General features: G+C 40.5%; 1 protein-coding gene across 1 annotated transcript in view; it reads left to right on the top strand.

The window, feature by feature from the left end:
* Spidr (scaffold protein involved in DNA repair) overlaps window positions 1-20789 on the top strand; it is a 219811-nt gene that overhangs the window by 172356 nt on the left and 26666 nt on the right. Inside the window, exons 11-12 of the mRNA XM_021209189.2 lie at window positions 4703-4843; window positions 19502-19589. Coding sequence (XP_021064848.1) covers window positions 4703-4843; window positions 19502-19589 — 229 coding nt within the window. The remainder of the gene's footprint in view (window positions 1-4702; window positions 4844-19501; window positions 19590-20789) is intronic.

Genomic DNA, 20789 nt, shown 5'->3' with positions numbered 1-20789 from the left:
GATAATAAAAATACATTAATATACTATACTATATAAATATATAAATTAATACACTATACTAATATAAATAATTACGTGTACTTTCCAAAGCTAGACGTGGTAGTAAATACCAGTAATTCCAGCACTTTCCCTATGATTATTTCTTTCTTTCTAAAGTATATAATCGAGAAATTACTTTTTGTGATGGCATTTGTAATTTACAAATATTCCAGCCTAAATTACATACCAATTGAAAAGTACTACTTTAAAAAATAAAGCTGAAAAATTCTTTATTTTAAAACCACTCTTGAAATAGCTTTTGTTGGTAGATAGTTCTGAGTTAGCTTTCAGAATTTTGAAAATAATCCCATATATTCTGTCTTTATCTATAACATTTGAGAAAGTAGCTATAAAGTAAATTTCTATTCTAGTAGATATTCTTTCAAAGTGTCATCTGCTTCATGTTTTTAAGAATCTTGTCATTACTTTCTGTGTTCTCTGTGATAACACTGTCTTCTATGCCCGTCCTTACATCACTGTTTACTTGCATTGTGTAGTAGGACACGCTCACTTCAGTTCCTCTGCTCAGTCACTACACTCTAGCACAGCCTGAGGGCAGGGGCAGGGATTTCCCACATGAGTTCTCTTACTGTTGAGAATAGTTTTCACTATCCTGGGTTTTCTTTATTCCAAATGAATTTGAGAATTGCTCTTTCTAACTCTATGAAGAGTTGAGTTGGAATTTGATGGGGATTGCATTGAATCTGTAGATTGCTTTTAGTAGGATGGCCATTTTTACTATATTAATCCTGCCAATCCATGAGCATGGAAGATCTGTCCATCCTCTGAGGTCTTCAATTTCTTTCTTCAGAGACTTGAAGTTCTTCTCATACAGATCTTTCACTTGTTTGGTTAGAGTCATACCAAGATACTTTATATTGCTTGTGACTATTGTGAAGGATGTCGTTTCCCTAATTTCTTTCTCAGCCTGTTTATCCTTTGATTATAAGAAGGCTCCTGATTTGTTTGAGTTAATTTTATATCCAGTCACTTTGCTGAAGTTGTTTATCAGCTGTAGCAGTTCTCTGGTGGAATTTTTGGGGTCACTTAAGTATACTATCATATCATCTTCAAATAGTGATATTTTGACTTCTTCCTTTCCAATTTGTATCCCTTTACCCTCCTTTTGTTGTTTAATTGCTCTAGCTAGAACTTCAAGAATAGATAAGGAGAGAGTGGGCAGCCTTATAATATCTAGTCCCTGATTTTAGTGGGATTATTCCAAGTTTCTCTCCATTTATTTTGTTGTTGGCTATTGGTTTGCTGTATATTGCTTTTATTATGTTTACATATGTGCCTTGAATACCTGATCTTTCCAAGACTTTTAACATGAAGGGGTGTTGTTTTGTCGAAGGCTTTTTTAGCATCTAATGAGATGATCATGTGGTTCCAAAGACCCAACAGAGATAACATTAGCCAAAATACCCAACACAGGGGAGATCGAATCTGTAGAGACCATATCTAGTGGATAGGCAGAGCCCCTGGTTGAAGAATGGGGCCACCCACCCATCTCAAAAAATTTTAACCCAGCTGGAGAGATGGCTCAGCAGTTAAAAGCACTGGCTGCTCTTCCAGAGGTCCTGAGTTCAAATCCCAGCAACCAAATGGTGGCTCACAACCATCTATAACAGGATCTGATGACTTCCTCTGGGGAGTGTACTTATATACACAAAATAAATTTTTTTTAAAAAGGCATGCATGGGTGATGGACATGCTACACAAACTCTTTTAAAAAAAAAATAAAGAGCCAGGTGTGGTGGTGCACGCCTTTAATCCCAGCACTTGGGAGGCAGAGGCAGGCGGATTTCTGAGTCGAGGCCAGCCTGGTCTACAAAGTGAGTTCCAGGACAGCCAGGACTATACAGAGAAACCCTGTTTCAGAAAAAAAAAAAAATTAACCCAGAATGTTCCTATCTAAAGAAAATACTGGGACTAACAATGGAGCAGAGACTGAAGGAAAGGCCATCCAGAGAGTGCCCCACTTAGGTATCCATCCCATCTACAAACACCAAACTTAGACACTGTTGCTGGTGCCAAGAAGCGCTTGCTGACAGGAGCCTGGTCAGGCTCTGGCCTGAACAATACAGATGTGAATACTCACAGCCAACCATTGGACTGAGCATGGGGAGCCTAAGGGAAGAGTTAGGAGAAGGACTGAAGGAGCTAAAGGGGATTGCAGCCCCATAGGAAGAACAATAATAACAACTATACAGACCCTCCAGAGCTTGGAGGGACTAAACCACCAACCAATGAGTACACATGGAGGGATCCATGGCTCCAGCTGCATATGTAGCAGAAGATTGCCTTATCTGGTACCAGTGGGAGGAGAGGCCCTTGGTTCTGTGGAAGCTTGACGCCCCAGCATAGGGGGATGCTAGAGCAGTGAGGTGGGAGTTGGTGGGTGGGTGGGTGGGTGGGAATACTAGAGCGGTGAGGAGCACCCTCATAGAGGCAGAGGGAGGGAATAGGGGGCTTGCAGAAGGGAAACTGGGAAAGGAGACAACATTTGAAATATAAACAAATAAAATAACCAGTAATAATAATTTAAAAAAAAAACAAAACAAGTCACTGCACTCCTCTGCACTTGCTCTCTGGAAAGTGGAGTGGACTTGCCCTCGTCCTGCCCAGTGGTACTACCTTTCTCATGTTTGCTCTTTCAGCTCACAAACTAAGTTCTAGCAGCATCCCCACATATACCCGTAAGCACACTGTATGGATGCATGTAGCGATTTCCCACACTAAAGTGAGTGAGTTTGCTATGTGAATAAATGTAACTTTAGTTTCTGGAATTCTGTTTGCTTTGTCAAATCTGCCAATCTATCTTTATATCTTCTGTCATAATTCCTCAATAGGTCTGTTCCTCAGACTTATTCCATAGATTCACTTATTTTTTTGTTTTTAATTACTTTAATATGAATACATTTTTTCCAGGATTTGCATTTTTTTTCTATTGCAAAGCAAGAGCTCTGTCAATGAGCTTCTTAATGGAATCTAGAGCAGCATTGCTCAATCTTTGAGGTCCAACAACTCTTTCCACGGGGTCATATAGCCAATATTTACATTATGATTCACAACAGTAGCAAAGTTACAGTTATGAAGTAGCAATAAAAGTAATTTTATGGTTGGGTTCACAACAAAATTAAAGGTTATGGCATTAGAACCACTACTCCAGCGTTTCCTTTGCTGTGCTGTGTGTAGACTTCATGGGGAGTCTACATGTTTTTCCCATGTGGATGAGGCTTTGTCATGGAAGCCAGAGGTTTTCTCCTTATGAATAGGACTTCGGGGAGTATAGAGCTTTTGCCCTGCACATGGGGCTTCATCATGGACCCTAGAGTTTTTGTTCTTCTGAATGGAGTTTCCGGGTCTAGAGATGCTGTCCTTTGCCTTATTGTTTTGCTTGCATCTAGTATTTTCCTTTATGTAGCAATATACACTGACTTTTTTAATGCTCCACGAAATCATTTTTGAGAATGTGTCACTTTAAGTTGATCTTTGTTTACCTAAGGTGGAAGTAAAAAAACAATTAGAAACTTACTATAATGGGCTTCTATGAATGCTGGCCTCTGAACTTGAAATTGAGAGGATCATCCTGCCTTGTCCCTGGCTATATGTCATATTCTCATGGCTTCCAGCTAAGGCAATGTCTCATTGCTTTTGTCAACTTGGCATAAACCTAGACATTGCTCAGAAGGGGGAAATCTTAATTGAGACAATGCCTCCATAACACTGGCCTGTAGGCAAGGCTGTGGCCTATTTTGTTCATTAGTGATTGACACAGAAGGTTCCACTAAGGTCAGTACCAACCCTGTGCAGGCGATTCCAGGTTCAATAGGAAAGCTATGTCTGCCAAACAAGACATGAGAAGTAACCCAGTAGGAGTGTACCTCCATGACCTCTCCTTAGTCCCTACCTCCAGGTTCCTGTCTGAGTTCCTGCCCTGACTTCCGTGGTAGATGTACCTGGAAGTGTAAGATGAAATAATACCTTTCCTCTTCATGTTGCATTTGGTCACTGGGTTTTATCACAACAGTGGAAGCCCTATCTAAGAATGACCTTGATCTTTCTTTTGGGGGAATATGCATTTCTATGATTTTTGTGACTTCTCAGTGAGCTTTCACTTTATCGTTCATTCTCAACATTGTGTACTGAAACTCTTCTCACTGTTGAGCATCCACTTGGGAAGAGGGCAGAAGTGAGGAAAGATGGCACGTGGTCTTTGGAGGGTAGTCATCTTTATCAGCTTTTCAACCACAACGGCTGGGGGTATGACGCATACTGAAATAGTTTTGTCAGCTGTGTTTTGTGGCTACTGATCTAAATACTTGCATGTACAAAATGAGAACAAAGTTTGGCAAGATGGCTCAGAGGGCAGAAGCAGTTCTGCAGGCTGCTGCAGAGCCTGACAATTTAAGTTCAATCATCAGGACCAATATGATAAGAGGAGACAACCACCTCCCACAAGTTGTCTTCTGACCTTCACATGTGTGCTCTCTCATACACACACAGACAAACACATTTAAAAAACAAAAAACAGTGTTCTTGAATCCAACCTCATTTGCCCTTACTCATTATTATGAAGGTGATTTTTGTAGAGTTTTGGGAAAGGAGACAGGAATCTTCTTGATTCTCAATTAGAAAATGAATATGCTGCTTTTTACAGGTTCTGCCTTCTAGTGCAGGATGCCTGTGGCATGTTCGGGGAAGTGTACTTGAACAGCACCCTCTGGAAGAACAAACAGTTAGAAGGGAAGTCCTGCAGCATGTCGGGAGTGAAGGTTCTACAGAAAGCTACAAGAGGAAGGTAAGAACATGCTCGAAGGTCATCCACTTTATATAATAACAAAAAGCAAACTTTTTGACTTTTATCTCAGATTTTTATTTTTTAAGACAGTAAGCCAGGACTGCTCATACTTGGGCTCTAAAGTAAGACTGGCAGTTAAGTGACCATACAGTGTCCTAGAGAAACACAATTGATAATCAAAATAATTAAACACCATTCTGATTAATATTTTGTTAAATTAAAAAGAAAACACAAGCCGGGCGTGGTGGTGCACACCATTAATCCCAACACTGGGGAGGCAGGCGGATTTCTAAGTTCAAGGCCAGCCTGGTCTACAGAGTGAGTTCCAGGACAGCCAGGGCTACACAGACAAACCCTGTCTCGAAAAACAAAAAAAAACAAAACAAACAAAAAAAAAACACCTAATAACAGTGTATCACATGTATGAAATGAAATGTCTCTAGTAAAAATATTGATTGTGGTGGTTTGAATATGCTTGGCCCAGGGAGTCACACTATTAGGGGGTGTAGCCTCGGTAGAGTAGGTGTGGCCTTGGTGGAGGAAATGTGTCAATGTGAGAGTGGTCTATGAGACCCTCCTTCTAGCTGCCTGGAAGACAGTCTTCTCCTGGCTGCCTTCAGATGAAAACATAGAACTCTCACCTCTTCTAGTACCCTGCCTGACTGAATGCTGCCATACTTCCCACCTTGATGATGGACTGAACCTGTGAGTCTATAAACCAGCCTCAATTAAATGTTTGCCTTTATAAGAGTTGCCATAGTCATGGTGTATCTTCACAGCAGTGGAAACCTAAGTAAGACTATCGCTGTTACTATTATCTAAAGGTTTAATTTTTTTTAAGTCCTCTCATTTCTAGAAATTAATATATTCTGGTAATAATATTTTTACCTCTTTGAATACAGTTTCAAGTTAAGATAGCTAAAGGATAGCAAAATTTGCAGCAATAACTGTTTAGGGTTAGCTTTTCTGTTGTTTACCTAGAGACCTAGGTCAGAAGGAAAGCTTTCTGTCAGTCCAGATCTTCCCACTGGTCCTACCTCATTGGCTGGCCAGAACTACAGCATCTTGGAACCAGCTGATGAAATCTGACCGTTTAAGTCATAATAAAGGGAAACATAAAACAAAAACAAAGATTTTTAAAAGTTGTATGTATATTTTACTCCTTGACCCTGTAATTGAAGATTTCTTGTCTGTAGTTTTCTAAACTATGACTGTAAAAAAAAAAAAAAATCTGTTTAATAGTACGAATATATGAAAGTCTAACTCAACCAAAAGACATAAAACTTTTTTTTCCCTTTGAGACAGGATCTCACTAAGTAGCCCGGACTGACCTAGAACTCTCATATATGTAAACCAACCTGGCCTAAAACTCACAGAGATCTACCTGCCTCTGCTTCCTGAGTGTTGAAATAAGTGGAACTGTTTTTGTTTGTTTGTTTGTTTGTTTTTGTTTTATTTATTTTATATATGTGAGTACACTGTAGCTGTCTTCAGACACTCCAGAAAAGGGCATTGGATCCCATTACAGATGGTTGTGAACTACCATGTGGTTGCTGGGAATTGAACTCAGGACCTCTGGAAGAGCAGTCGATTCTCTTAACCACTGAGCCATCTCTCCAGCCCGCGAAACTGTTTTAAATTGTCAAGTATTAATACATTTTTCTGAGTGTGATAGCATACCTCTGTAATCCCAGAACTTAGGAGGTAGAGATGGGAAAATCAGACCTTCAAAGCCATCATCAGTTACGTAGTTTGAGGCCAGCCTATGCTACGTGAGATCTTGTTTTGTTGCAAGTGCTGTGGTATCTCACCTTGAACAGTTTGAGTAGTGGGAGATGTCATGGTGTACAGACTGTCCAAACCATGGTTCTTGCTTCATCAGTAATCATTTTATTCTGTACATTGGAAGGAATAAGGAACACATTTTTTCTTCGTTAAGTATTTTTGATTTATTCTTTGTTGAGTTCTTAAATGTTGCCAATGTACCTTGATCATGTTCCCCTAAATCTCCACCCCTGCCCTCAGATACTCACAGCACTAACTCCCTCTCCCCACCAACTCCAACTAGTGCTGCCCTCTAGAGTGCTCACTCATCTTCCGACTGACTTGATCTTGTTCAGAAGTATGAGGGCTACGTCATATCCAGAAGACAACATTTCGCAGCACTCCTCCCCGCCCCGCAACTCGTGTGTCTCCTCTTCCATGGCTATTGCTGGAGTGATGTAAAAGTCCAGTTTAGATAAGAGCACTCAACAGTTCCTTTGCTCATCACTTTGACCTGTTACCTGTGACTACCTTAATTTCTGCCTACGTGGCAGTCGTCTACTGGATGGATATAAATGTTACTAAGCAGTTTGATAACACATCTGCTTAGCAAAATGAAAGCAGTAAAATCAGTGGCAAGGTTTACAGCGCTGGGCATGGATTTCTTCTGTGGAGTATGCCACAAATCCAATTTGATGATAGTTGTTGTCTTAGATGGGATTACTGTTGCTATGATGAAACACCAATATCCAAAGCACCTGGGGGTGGAAAAGGTTCTATGTAACTGTTCATCATCAAAAGCAGTCAGGGCAGAAACTCAAGCAAGACAGGAACCAGAGGCAGGAGCACAGGCAGAGGCCATGGAAGGGTGCTGCTTACTGGCTTGTTCCCATGGCTTCCTCAGTCTGCTTTCTCACAGAATCCAGGACCAGCCCACGGATTACTGGGCTATCCCCCATCAATGTCCTATATGGTTGCCTGTAGTCCATCTTAAGATAGCTTTTTTTTTTTAATTCATTGTATTATTTGACAGATATGAGTATTTTGCCTGTGTGGATCTGTGTGTACTATGTGCCTAAGGCAGTCAAAATCAGGCATCAGATCCCCTATAACTGGAGTTATAGACAGTTGTGAACTACCATGTGGGTGCTAAGAATTAAACCCAGTCCTTTGCAAGAATAACAACTGCTCTTAACTACTGAGCTAACTCTCAACCCTGGAAGCTCCCTCCCTGCAGTGACTTTAGTTTGTGTCAAGTTAACATAAAACTATCCAGCACAGTTGGTTTCCTCTGAGATTCATGCCACTGTTTCACCAATGAGCATATCTAGGAAGAAATCTTTTTTTTAAAAGTATCCTATGATATAATTAAATACCATAAACAGTAAATCTGAGGTTCTCAAACTCATTGTTACCTTTCTTCAAGTCACATATTACTCCTTCATTATTGATAATTATTTAATTATAGTAACACCTGAGCTTCTAGTAGTATTACATGAATCCCTTTACAAGACAGTAACATTCTGAATCGTTTGTTGACAACAACTTTTCTCCTTTGTATGATGACTACCCAGTATGACCATTCTAAATCATGAACATTCACTGCTATTTCTCCTGGCTGGCCCAGTCTCTGTCCTGTAAGTCCTTTCTGAAACACTTTTCAGATGAGTGAGGGATCTGTCTGAGAGTTTATGGACCTGGAAGAATTATGTTCATAAATAGATCTGCTATAGGATAAACTTGGAGCAGAAATAAGAACATTCTATCTGTTATGCTTATGTGTCTTAATGGCAATTACCTCCTTTTTTTGTATTCCCATATTATAATGCAATTATACTATATGATTCTGGGGTAAAAGTGAAGATTTTTTGCTCAGGCATTTGGAAAGCATATCTAGACATAAGGCAATCTTAATTGGGCATATGAACCCCATTCTTACTAAAGCCGACCCTGACTTCAATCCTTACTGGAATATTTTTATGAGCACTTTTCAAATCAGGAGACTTTGAAAACTGAGAGTAGGTAGATCAAATATCTACAGTTAGACTCACTCTAGCAAGGCTGCTCTGGTAAGAAAGAGTGCCTCATGACTCAGTCTTGAGCTGCTACTGGGCTCATGATAGCCCAGAGAGCCCCTCAGGCTAGAGACTGTGGGAACACATTGTGGAAATTCTGATACAGATAGGCATAGCCAGACCTGAGACCAGGGATCTTAGCCTGTGTAGAATTGATGTTCTTCCACCATCATGTTATCCATGTACTTTATGGTTAACATAGTTCTTATATGTTACTTTGGGAGGATCATTAGCATCTTTAGCTTTTCAAGGGAAATGGGCTTCCCATAGGGAGTGTCCAGTAATCCAGATAATCCATCTGCAAGTGAATTTCCCCAGGCCTCACTCATGCTCAGTGAGTACTCTCTACCTACATACCACCTTACCAAAAAAAATGAATCCTCTTCCATATTTAACTTGCTGGCAAAATACTTGATGCTTTTAGGAGTTAGGACTCATTTCTTTATTTTATGTATTTCACTTTGCTTCGGCATGCAGCCATCCAAATAAATATTTGGAGTATCTTTTTGTTCTTTTGGAAGCTGTATTTCTTCAAAACAAATTACTAAATACTTTTGGAATGTTGGATGTTATAATTGCCTATTAGTGACATCATCCACTGTCGGTCATCCACCCATAGCCCAGAAAACACGGTAGTGTGTCTTTTATGCCCCTTATTGTGTTTGTTAGCAACTCTCCTAAACTTTAACAAAATACACTACTTGTAAACCCTAACAAAATATGATTATTTCCCAAAATGTAGGTCAAAATAGTTACATGTCCAATTATGATATATAGAAAGCAACTTTTTAAAAACAATTATAAGATACTTGAATGGTTAAGCTGCAACATATTGCCTTTCAGATCTGCTGTAGCAGATTTCACATGTCTACAGTTTTAGTGAAGGAACACCATTCACCCCTCATTGCCACAGACAGATATGCTGCTGCACTTGCATAAGGAGCTCCCCGTGGCTACTGCCCCACTCAGGAAGGTTTGCAGCACCACAACCAGCATAGTTTTCTGACTTTTTTAAAATTTAAGTGTCTGTATTTACTGGTAAGGGTAAGATGAGTCCGATTGCCTCCATTTAAGTTCAGACAACTCTAAGGTGTGCAAAGCCTTCGTGGTGAGCTGTGCTATCTGACTGGCCGCAGCTCCGCCTGTGCTCCCTTTACATAATTCTTGCTGTGCTTGGTCCAGGTACCCTTTCCAAAGCTCAGCCTCTGACTTTAATTTTCCTCAATGACTTACACATCAGGTTAGCAAGCCAAACAGAGAGCTCACATTACTTTTACATCATATTCTCTATATGAACTTGATCTTTATTATCAAGTCTTTAATTTTAAATTTCAGGAAATGTTAAGGAAAAGGGCAGGAAATCTGGAATGTGTTACCTGCAAAAGTGATAGGCAGAAAATTATTTCACTTAGCAGGAAAAGGAAAGAATTTCAGTTCACAGTCCTCTAAGTGTTTGGGTCAGGCATGGTGGCACTGAAAAGCCCAGCACAGGGGAGTCAGGAAAGTTGATCACTGCAAATTTGAGGCCAGCCTCATTTGCACAGTGAGCTTCAGACCAGCTGCAGACCCTGCTTGCTTATTTTTTGGATAAAGCATTAGATCTTACCTAAATATGATTGGTATTTTGAATTGCTATATAGTTGCCAATGCAGGAAGTGTTGTATAAACTTCAAAATAGCAGAAGTATGTGTGGTACCATTTCAGAAATCACATGACTATTCTGTCCTAAACACAAACCAACTTTGTGTACTAGATTTTTACAAAACTCAAGTGAACAATTCAAGCAGCAGTTTTAAAAATCAAGCATTCTAACAACAAAATACAGATACTCTAATGTGGTACTTAAGTGCTGAAAAATGATAGGAAGATATTAAAAATGTTTTCTACAACTATATATCTCACAAGTTCAGATTTGTAGCAAATCTGAATGTTTATAGGCGCTGTAGGGCATTGCAGCATGCAGAATGCACATGTGCGTTCAGCATGAAGGCTTCTCTGAGGTTGAGCACCCCAGTACAGGCAAGCACTACCAGGAACACCTCATTCATTTTTGTATTTGATTCAGAACTAACTTTGAATGTTGACCACTCAGAAACCTTTCCCTGCTGTCCTATCTCCATGACACCCACAGTCAGTTAGGAGAAGCTGTGCCATAGGGAGAAGGTGCAGACATCACATAGAAAGGGCTTCTGCTCCCTAGGTGGGAACACCTGGATGGGCAGATACCTGGAGCTCTCACCAACCTGGTGGACGATTTCTAGGTCAGTGAGAAACAGTGTCTCAAAAAGCAGGGTAGACCACACCTGAGAGTCAGCACAGAAGGCTGGCTTCTAACTTCCACATGCACATGCATAAATGCAACACACATAAGTGTTGCAGTAAATCTCCAACCCAGATAAAACCAGGCAATGAAAACACAACTCAGTAAATATGAATACATGCTGTGTGCCTAGATTGGGCAGGCCTACCACTACACTACCATCTTCCCCATAGAAGAGACCCCTTAGAACTTGCAGTTTCTCTAGGCCAGGTGCTTCTGCTCCACTTTCCTTCTTCCTCCTCCTCCTCCTCCTCTGTGTCCTCTCTCTCTCCTTTTCTCCCAAAAACTTCGGCTCCACCTTCCCCTCTTTTTCCTCCCAATCACTGGCTCCAGCCTTTATTTTGTGAATTAAGGTGGGAAGAAGGTTTACCAGAAATCACCTGAGTGCTGACTCATTCCTTGTTCTCAGCCCCTCACAGGAGAACGGAATTAACATCAAATATAATTAACTCCAGGGCTATCTGCAGCACATAAGCACCTGTACACATAAACACAGAGATTACTGAGAGTGGCTTTGTTGAAGTAGGTGTGGTCTTGTTGGAGGAAGTATGTCACTGTGGGTGGGCTTTGGGGTTTCAAAATGCCAGTCCCAGTGTCTCTCTCTTCCTGATGCCTGCAGATCTGGATTGAGAGCTCTCAGTTACATCCCCAGCACCATGTCTGCCTGTGTGCTGCCCTGCTCCTCACCATGATGAAAATGATGAAACCTATGAAACTGTAGGCAAGCTCCAATTAAATGCTTTCTTTTATAAGAGTTGTCATGGTTACAGCATCTCTTCACAACAGTAGAACATACTATACATGTAGTGTGCATAAACATGAAGGCACGCACACAAACACATACGCAAAAAAAAAAAAATATTTTAAACTTTTAGTTTGGACTGGAGAGATGGCTCAGTGGTTAGGAGCACTGACAACTGACAGCTCTTACAGAGGTTTTCAGTTAAATTCCCAGCAAACACATGGTGACTCACAACCATATGTAATGGGATCTGATGTCCTCTTCTGGTGTGTCTGAAGACAGCTACTATGTACTTATATACATAAAATAAATAAATAATTTCTTTTTAAAAAAAACATTTAATTTGCCCAATTTCCTAAGCTTGACAACAGTGCTCAACAGCAGGGTGACTTGCTTCCCTTGTGACTGCAAGTATGAAGTGTAAGTCAGGTGTGGTGCTCATACTGAATCTGAAGCACTTGGGAGCTGAGGCTAGAGGACATCTACCAATTTCACACCAAGCTATCTCAGGCCCTCCCTCCCCAAGTATCTGTACGTACATCACTGCTCTGAAGGTGACCTAATGATGAGTGTTTCAGTTCTGGGCATAGGGCATCCTTTTTAGAAAATCCTGTCTTAAATTACTGATCTTTTGTTTTATTTCGTCAGAACACAGGGAATTTTACCTGCTCTCCTACTGACATAGTCTACCTACTGACACTTAAATAGCAGCTTGATCTAGATACATTTTACCATTTTAAAGTGAACAACCACTTATTTTTCTATTCTTCACCAAGCTGGGCAACCATCATCACTGCCTTAATTCCAGAATATGTTTTAACACCCCTACACACAGACAGACACAAATGGACCTAATCAATGATTCTTGGAGAGGAGGTGCTGGAGCGGGTCACTGGTAAGTTCCCCCTGCTCCTGTAAATAGACCTTCACCCATACTTTTATAAGTTACCCAACACATGCACAGAACATGAAAGTAGAGGAAGAGGGTAGGGAAGAGAAGGGTCCTCAGGAACTGGGGGACAAGAGAGGGGAAATGGGGTGAATATGATAAAAAAAAAAGTCATCATATTTAACATGTGCTAATAAACAGCTTCTAAAAAGGGAAAGTTTTGCTGATTGGCAGTCACTGCCTATTCCCTAACTCTTGTCACCTTTGCCTTGTTATTTGCTTCTGTGGACTTAACATAACAGCTCATTCATCATATAGCCCAGACTTGCCCCAAACTCACTATGTAGCCAGATTGGCCATGAATTTGTAAGACATCTATTTTTCATTCTAGGCCAGTCAGGGCCACTCAAAAGAAGAGGTTACATCTCTCTTAAAGCTATGTCTACTCTCAAGAGTTCCTTCTCTTATTTATTTATTTATTTATTTATTTATTTATTTATTTATTTATTTATTTATTTGGTTTTTCGAGACAGGGTTTCTCTGTGTATCCCTGGCTGTCCTGGAACTCACTCTGTAGACCAGGCTGGCCTCGAACTCAGAAATTCACCTGCCTCTGCCTCCGAAGTGCTGGGATTAAAGGCATGTGCCACCACGCCTGGCGAGGAGTTCCTTCTTGTTTTCCTTAATAAATTTACATTCTCTGCTCCTTATACACATATACACATGCATGCACTTAGACACACATGCACACACACACCCAGTAGAGAGCACAGAGAGTTAATTTTCTTTTAAAGACTTGTTTTATTCTTATGTGTATGATTGTTTTCCCTTAATGTATATGTGTGCACTGTTCTTTAAGGGTGCCCTCAGAGGCCAAAAGAGGGTGTCATATATTGTGAAATTAGAGTTACAGAAGGTTGAGACTTTCCATGTGGATGCTAGGAACCCATCCGTAATCCTCTGTGTTAAGCAAGTAACCTTAGCAGCAGGACAATATCTTTATTCCCCAAAACATATAGTTGTAAATTTAGTTTCTATTGATCAATATTTACCATATTAGAAATCAAAAGTATATAGTTCATTTCAAGTTGTTTTTTTACTATTGTTTGTTTTTATTTTTGTTGTTTGGGGTCTTAGTGTTTGTTTTAGGGATGTTTTGTTTTGCTTCAGTCACGGTCCTGTCTGGTAGCCCTAGCTGATCTCAAGACTCACAGTCTGAGGTAGCAGGATGAACTGTTGAGTATAGGACCTTGCTACCAAGGCTGATAGCCTCGATTCAATTCCTGGGACACACCTGGTACAAGGATAGAACAACCCCCAAAGATTGTACTCTGACACTCTCCCACTCCACCCCATCCCATCCATACAAAAGAATAAATAAATGTTTTTTAAAAAGAAAATTCTCTCCTCTCAGACTTCTGAGTATTGTCATCACAAGCATACACTACTATGCCTGGTTCACAAATAAGATTTTTTTTTTTTTATGAAGACAGGAATTTTAATGTTTTTGTAGATCCCTTTTTTCCCCATTAATTTATTCATTCAATTTACATCCTGATCACACACACACAAACTCCTCCCAGTTCCCTCCTAACACACCTCCTTTCCTGCTCCCCTTCTCCTTTAAGAAGGGGAAGGCCACTTCAGGTACCAACCCACCCTGGCACATCAAGTCACCGCAGGACTAGGCACATCCTCTCCCACTGAGGCCAGACAAGGCAGCCAGGTAGGGGAACAGGATCCATAGACAGGCAAAGAGTTAGGGACAGCCCCTACTCCAGTTGTTAGGTAGCCTCTAGGAAGACAAAACTATACATCCAATACATATGCAGTGGGTATTGTTCTTTTGTTGATGGTTCAGTCTCTGGGAGCCTCAAAGGGTCCAGTTTAGTTGACTCTGTTGGTCTTCTTGGGGAGTCCCTATCCCTTCCAGGTCCTTCAGTCCTTCCCCCAACTCTTCCACAAGATTCCCCGAGTTTTATATAATGTTTGTCTTTAGGTCTCTACACCTGTAAGTTGTTGCCGTCTTGTGCCTGTTAGAGGACAGTCATGTTAGGCTCCTGTTTGCAAGCATACCACAGTATCATTAATAGTGTCAGGAATTGGGTGTTGCCCGTAGGATGGGTCTCAGGTTGGACCAATCATTGCTTGTCCGTTCCCTTAGTCTCTGCTTAATCTTTGTCCCTGCAGATCTGTGTGTGTGTGTGTGTGTGTGTGTGTGTGTGTGTGTGTGTGTGTGTGTTCATTAACATCCATGTCACAGCTTTCTTAGGTCAGAGGGCAGTTCTTGAGAGTTGAGAGACCCATCCTATGGTCAGGTCTAGTGGAAAACAGTGAATTATCACTTTCAAATCTCTGGAAAACTCCTATATATAAGAGAATGAAAAACAATAAACAGATCTTACTAGAAAACACTCCAGCATTCTTTTTTTTTTTTAATCTTATATTCTTTATTGTGTATTTTGCCGTGTGGCTAATGTGTGAGAGACATGATTGAAAAAAGAAAAATATTTTTCATTAGTCTAAAACAAGTGACCTTAGCTATTTCAGATAAAATACTGATTCTCTGACAAGACAGATAAGCAAACCCATTGGCTATATAATGAACAGCATCCAGTTGCCACTGCAGAACTCCGCCCCCCCCCCCCCATAGAAGTCTTTCTGCTGCAGATGCTGAGTTCTAGAAGCTCATCCCCTACCACTGCTACTTCTGGCAAACAGGATGCATCTACCACTAGCCTTGGTAGATATCTGTCTGCCTGGTGCTTCTTTCCCCTTCTCAGATTGATACAGGACACTCCAGCATTCTTAACTGAATGCTCCATTTCCTAGATAAGCTCACTGGATGTGCACAGTAATGGACCCAGAGAAAAGAGCAACCAGATTCTTAAGGAAAGTTTATACCCAAATATACAAAAGGTTTGAAAAAAACCTGAACTCTCTGAGGATGAACGAGGTCAGTAGACCAGGCTATTTCCCTACTTGTTATTTTCTGTCTTCTGTTGCTGATGTAGTTTAAATTTCTAAGAGCAAATTCTACTCTATCCACTTCCAAAATAAAGGCTTAAATTGCTCGGTGAGATTTGCAAGTAGTTAGTATCAGGCAGGTTTGGGAGTGGGGGGACCGGGGAGAGAGAAAAATCTGACAGACAGAAGGCAAAGTGTTTATTGACCAACAAGGCAACCAGGTCTGTGGAAAGCAGATTCTGTACCCTATGAGCTTAAGAATGCCTAGAGGAAAGTGGACCAAGGTCAGCTGACATCACCTAACTAGATTTAAAGTCATGTATTTTTTGGTTTTGTTTCAGTTTTGGTGGTGGTGGTGGTGGTGGTTGGTTGGTTGGTTGGTTTCTGACAGAAGAGGCTATTTTAAAGATCCTGAGGGTATTCCTAGATAAGTGTTTTCTGCAAGAACAATGAGCCTCCTTAGAACTTAAGGTAATATAGCTTCTTGGTCTGTCTCTGTTTAGGGCTTGCCATCTAGAAAGATACTTTTCCAGTAGTAGGGAAACTTGGCTGTGAGAGCTGTGCAGGGAGCCGTGATTCCTGAGTAAGAGTATTTAAAGGACATCTAACAGACAAGCAGACTCAGACTGAGACACTGATCCTAAAATAACTAAGCAGGCAAGCCAGTAAGTGACTTCAGCTGATTGTTCAGCACACAGAAAACATAGACTCCAGTGGCCTGTCCCTACTTTGGGTGATTCTTTTCCTGAATGGCATCCATCACCTGCTACTCCATATAAATTACAGTGTATATTTATGAGGCCAGGGATTGCTACTTCTTCCTTCCTTCCTTCCTTCCTTCCTTCCTTTCTTTCTTTCTTTCTTTCTTTCTTTCTTTCTTTCTTTCTTTCTTTCTTTCTCTGACTGAGTATAGTGGCTCATCCCTGAAATCCCAGTATTAGTGAGGCTTGGACAGAGGCTAGACATGCGTTTGAGATTAGCTTGGGCAACATACACAAACTGTACAATATACACAAACTCTTAGAGATTGAATTAGACACTAATGAATGATGAAGGACTCATCAAAAACAAGCTCTAGAATAAGATGAAAATTAGAACACAGCTTCCAAACCCGTGACGTTCAATGATGGCAGTTCTGAGGAGAAGTTGACTACATTTTAAAAATAGTAAGAGATATCTAGAAAAAAAAAAAGAAAGAAAGAAAAAGGAAAGAAAAGGGAAAAAAAGCCCCTTAATAGTCATGCTGGGGGGCTTTCACAAAACAAGACAAACTTCAAATCAGTAGATTCAAAGAAAAAACTAAGTTCATATCATAAAATTGGAAAGAAAGAATAAACAATAAAAAAAGCAATAAAATCATGTAGTTCATTGAAAAAAATAGATAAAGTTTACAAACTCTAAGCCAAAGTAGCCAAATGAAAGACAAGATGCAATTTCATAAAGTTAGAGATGAAACAGGAGTCATCATAACAGACAGTAATGAAATTCAGAAAAATAATAGACTATATCTTAAAGATTCATGTTATACTGAGTCAGCAAACTGAATGAAGTGAATAGTTTCCTGGACATACAAAAATTAAACCAAGAAGAGATAAGTGATTTAAACAAATCTATAGCAAAGAGTTGGACTGAAGCAGTAATAGTTCCCAACCAAAGACACCAAAGTCCAAATGGAGTCATTGTTGATTTGTATCCTTGTCAGTTGCTATTGCTTGTTTGTTTGTATCTCATTAAGTTTTGCTCATAGATGTCTTGGGTAAAAAGCTCTGGCTGCTCTTGCAGAGGATCAGAGTCCAATCCTAGGACCCACAACAGGTCATTAAAAACACACTGTAACTCCAGCTTCAGGGGACGTAACACACTCTTTAATAATAGATTCACGGGCCAGGCGTGGTGGCACACAAAGTGAGTTCCAGGACAGCCAGAGCTATACAGAGAAACCCTGTCTCGAAAACAACAACAACAACAACAACATAATAATAATAATAATAGATTCATGGGACAACTTAGATCCTGTATAACATATTAACCATTAAATGACCATATATTAAACCATTACAAACATTACCATTTAAATAAGATCCTATTGTGTAAATGCATGAAGTATGGGACACTGAAAGGTAGAATCTGTGCTTTTTTAAATAATGATTGAGTTATATGTCGTTCATTAGTCATCTATGCTTAAAAATTAAGATGTGTACATTTTTCAGATTTGTAATGTCAAAGCTACTGTGACCTTTCTGAGTAGAGAACATGTTTCCTTGCTAAATTGTTGGATGAGGAAAGGACTGCTGTTTTATAAGTATATATATATGTATGTATGTATATACATAGTAGCTGTCTTCAGACACACCGGAAGAAGACATCAGATCCCATTACAGATGCTTGTGAGCCACCATGTGTTTGCTGGGAATTTAACTGAAAGCCTCTGTAAGAGCTGTCAGTGCTCTTAACCACTGAGCCATCTCTCCAAACTAAAAGTTAAAAATTTTTTTTGCGTGTGTGTTTATGTGCTTGTGTGCATGCCTTCATGTTTATGCACACTACATGTATAGTATGTTCTATTGTTGTGAAGAGACACCATAACCATGACAACTCTTATAAAAGAAAGCATTTAATTGGAGCTTGCCTACAGTTTCATAAGTTTTATCCATTTTCATCATGGTGAGGATCAGGGCAGCATACAGGCAGACATGGTGCTGGGGATCTGCAGGCATGAGGAAGAGAGAGACACTGGGACTGGCATTTTGAAACCCCAAAGCCCACCCACAGCGACATACTTCCTCCAACAAGACCACACCTACTTCAACAAAGCCACACCCAGTAATCCTGGGACACATAACACGCTTCCATGTGTATCCCCAGCCTGTATGAAACTTACATAGATTTGCCTACCTCTCCCTCTCTAGTGTTAGGATTATAAATATATGTCACCAGCCTAAATTTTTTCAAAATTGAAAAACCAAGGAACAGTGGGTAAAAGCACTTGCCACTGTTGCACATGCACCACATAGACACATACAGGGACGATACCATTGATAATTATATTTAAGGCATGCATGCTTATATGTTGTAACTATAAAAGTTTTATTATTTTGTATTAGACAATTATATATGTACATACATACATACAAAACAATCCAAAGGGAAATACAATTTGCCCCAAACCCTTCTCAGATAACCACTCAAAACAATTTTAATCTTTTAATCACTGCTTTTCACTTGGCAAAATAACTATGTCTTTATCCTAAAGGCTCTTGTTTTTACTGTTCTGGCTGTTTTTTTATTTTATGTATATTGGTATATGTTCTGCATGTATGTCTGTGTGAGGGTGCTCTGAACTGGAGCACATTAGTTGTGAACTGCCACATGGTTCCTGGGAATTGAACCCTGATCCTCTGGAAGAGCAGCCAGTGCTTTTTTTTTTTNCTGTGTAGCCCTGGCTGTCCTGGAACTCTGTAGACCAGGCTGGCCTCGAACTCAGAAATCCACCTGCCTCTGCCTCCCGAGTGCTGGGATTAAAGGCATGCGCCACCACGCCTGGCCGCAGCCAGTGCTCTTAACCACTGAGCCGTCTCTCCAGCCCTGTTTTTGTTGTTGGTTTAATTTGGTTGGGTTTTTTGTTTTGTTTTGTCTTGTTTTGTTTTGTTTTTTGCTGTTGGTAGCCAGGATATCTTCAAATTGATCTTCCTGCCTTAGGTTCCATGCACTGGGGTCGAGGTGTGCATGCCTGCTTTTTGGGTGTTTTCTTCATATCCATTTCAGTGATGACATGACACGTGCAGGGTCATCACAGTATACAGAACTGTCTTCTTTAAGTTCCTGAGTAGCTTGCTGTCTGGTACTTTATTGGCAAATGTTTGTTGATGAGTTCCTCCAACAGTGTCTCTTTTTGTTCCAGGACACCAGGGCTCTTCAGTTTAATTGACAGTTTGTGGCCACCAGTGATAGCTCTGACCGAGCCTTCCTGTGGCCAACCCAGTGGAGAGGTAAGCCCAGCTTTGGGAAAGTCCTTTGTGCACAGACACCTGCCCTTCTCAGGAACTGACTTATGGAGTCACAAAGCCCATGTCATTTTTTTGGGCAACAAGTACTCTGCACTCCTTCGTCTTAAATGATCTATGAATGCCATCTAGAACCGTGACAGCAGCTCCTTTCCATGGTTCTTTTTCCAGTCTCTCTGGTAAATTCTTGATAAAATTTTGTTTGTATTTAAATTTTTGTGAGAACTACATATTTTTGTATCTTGGCCTCACTCTGGAGCCTACCCTGACCTTAAGCTTGAAACAGACCATATGCCTCAGCTTCCCAAGTGCTGAGACCACAGCTGTGTACCGCCAAACTCAGCCATGATACTGGAATTCAAACTCTTACTTAGCCTCATTCTGAAGCAGACACCACAGCTTTCCCATTCCTTCGCACTTAGTTGCCAGTTAGAACATAAACCAGACCCACAGATAGTCAGCCGAGAACCGCCTTTCCTCACTACGTTGTGAAGAAATGTGTGCGCATGCGTCTAACAGGCATATGTGATGTGAAGGCCGAGGCTTGATGTCAGAATATCTTTCTTCAATTGCTTCTCCACATCAGGGGTTTGATAGAGGGTCTCGCTCACACCTGGAACCCACCATTTTGATTAGATTGCTTGGACAGTGAGCCTTTGGGGTCCTTCTGTCTCCACACCTCTTGTTTGTGGGTTCTGGAGAACTGAACTTTGTAGCAAGAACTTGCTCTACTGAACCATCTCCCCAGCTTCTCACAGCTGGCCTTCTACCAGGGTGCTGCATACATGATACGTGAGCAGAGTCCTTCTCAGAAACGCCATCTGCAGACAATAGAGGAAGCAATAACCCTTAAGTGGCACTTTCAGTATAGTCTGAAGAATAAACTTCTTCTTCTTCTGTTTTGTTTTGACTCTGGGCCTTAGGATGTATCTTAGGATGACCTTAAAGTCCTGATGCCCCTTATTCTCCCTCCCAAGAGTTGAAATTAGAGGTTTATGCTACTATGTCTGGTGTGAAGACCAAATCTAAAATGAAATCTTTTTTAATTTTGTTTTATTTTATTAGATATTTTCTTTATTTATATTTCAAATGTTATCCCCTTTTCCTGGTCTCCCTCTAAAAGTGCCCTCCCCTTATTCCCTCCCCTCTCCCCCTGCTCACCAACCTACCCACTCCTACTTCCTG

This window comes from Mus pahari, chromosome 12 (assembly GCF_900095145.1).
Source record: "Mus pahari chromosome 12, PAHARI_EIJ_v1.1, whole genome shotgun sequence".
Taxonomy (NCBI): domain Eukaryota; kingdom Metazoa; phylum Chordata; class Mammalia; order Rodentia; family Muridae; genus Mus; species Mus pahari.
Note: the sequence above shows the minus strand (reverse complement) of the source record. Positions and strands in the feature narration are given on the sequence as shown.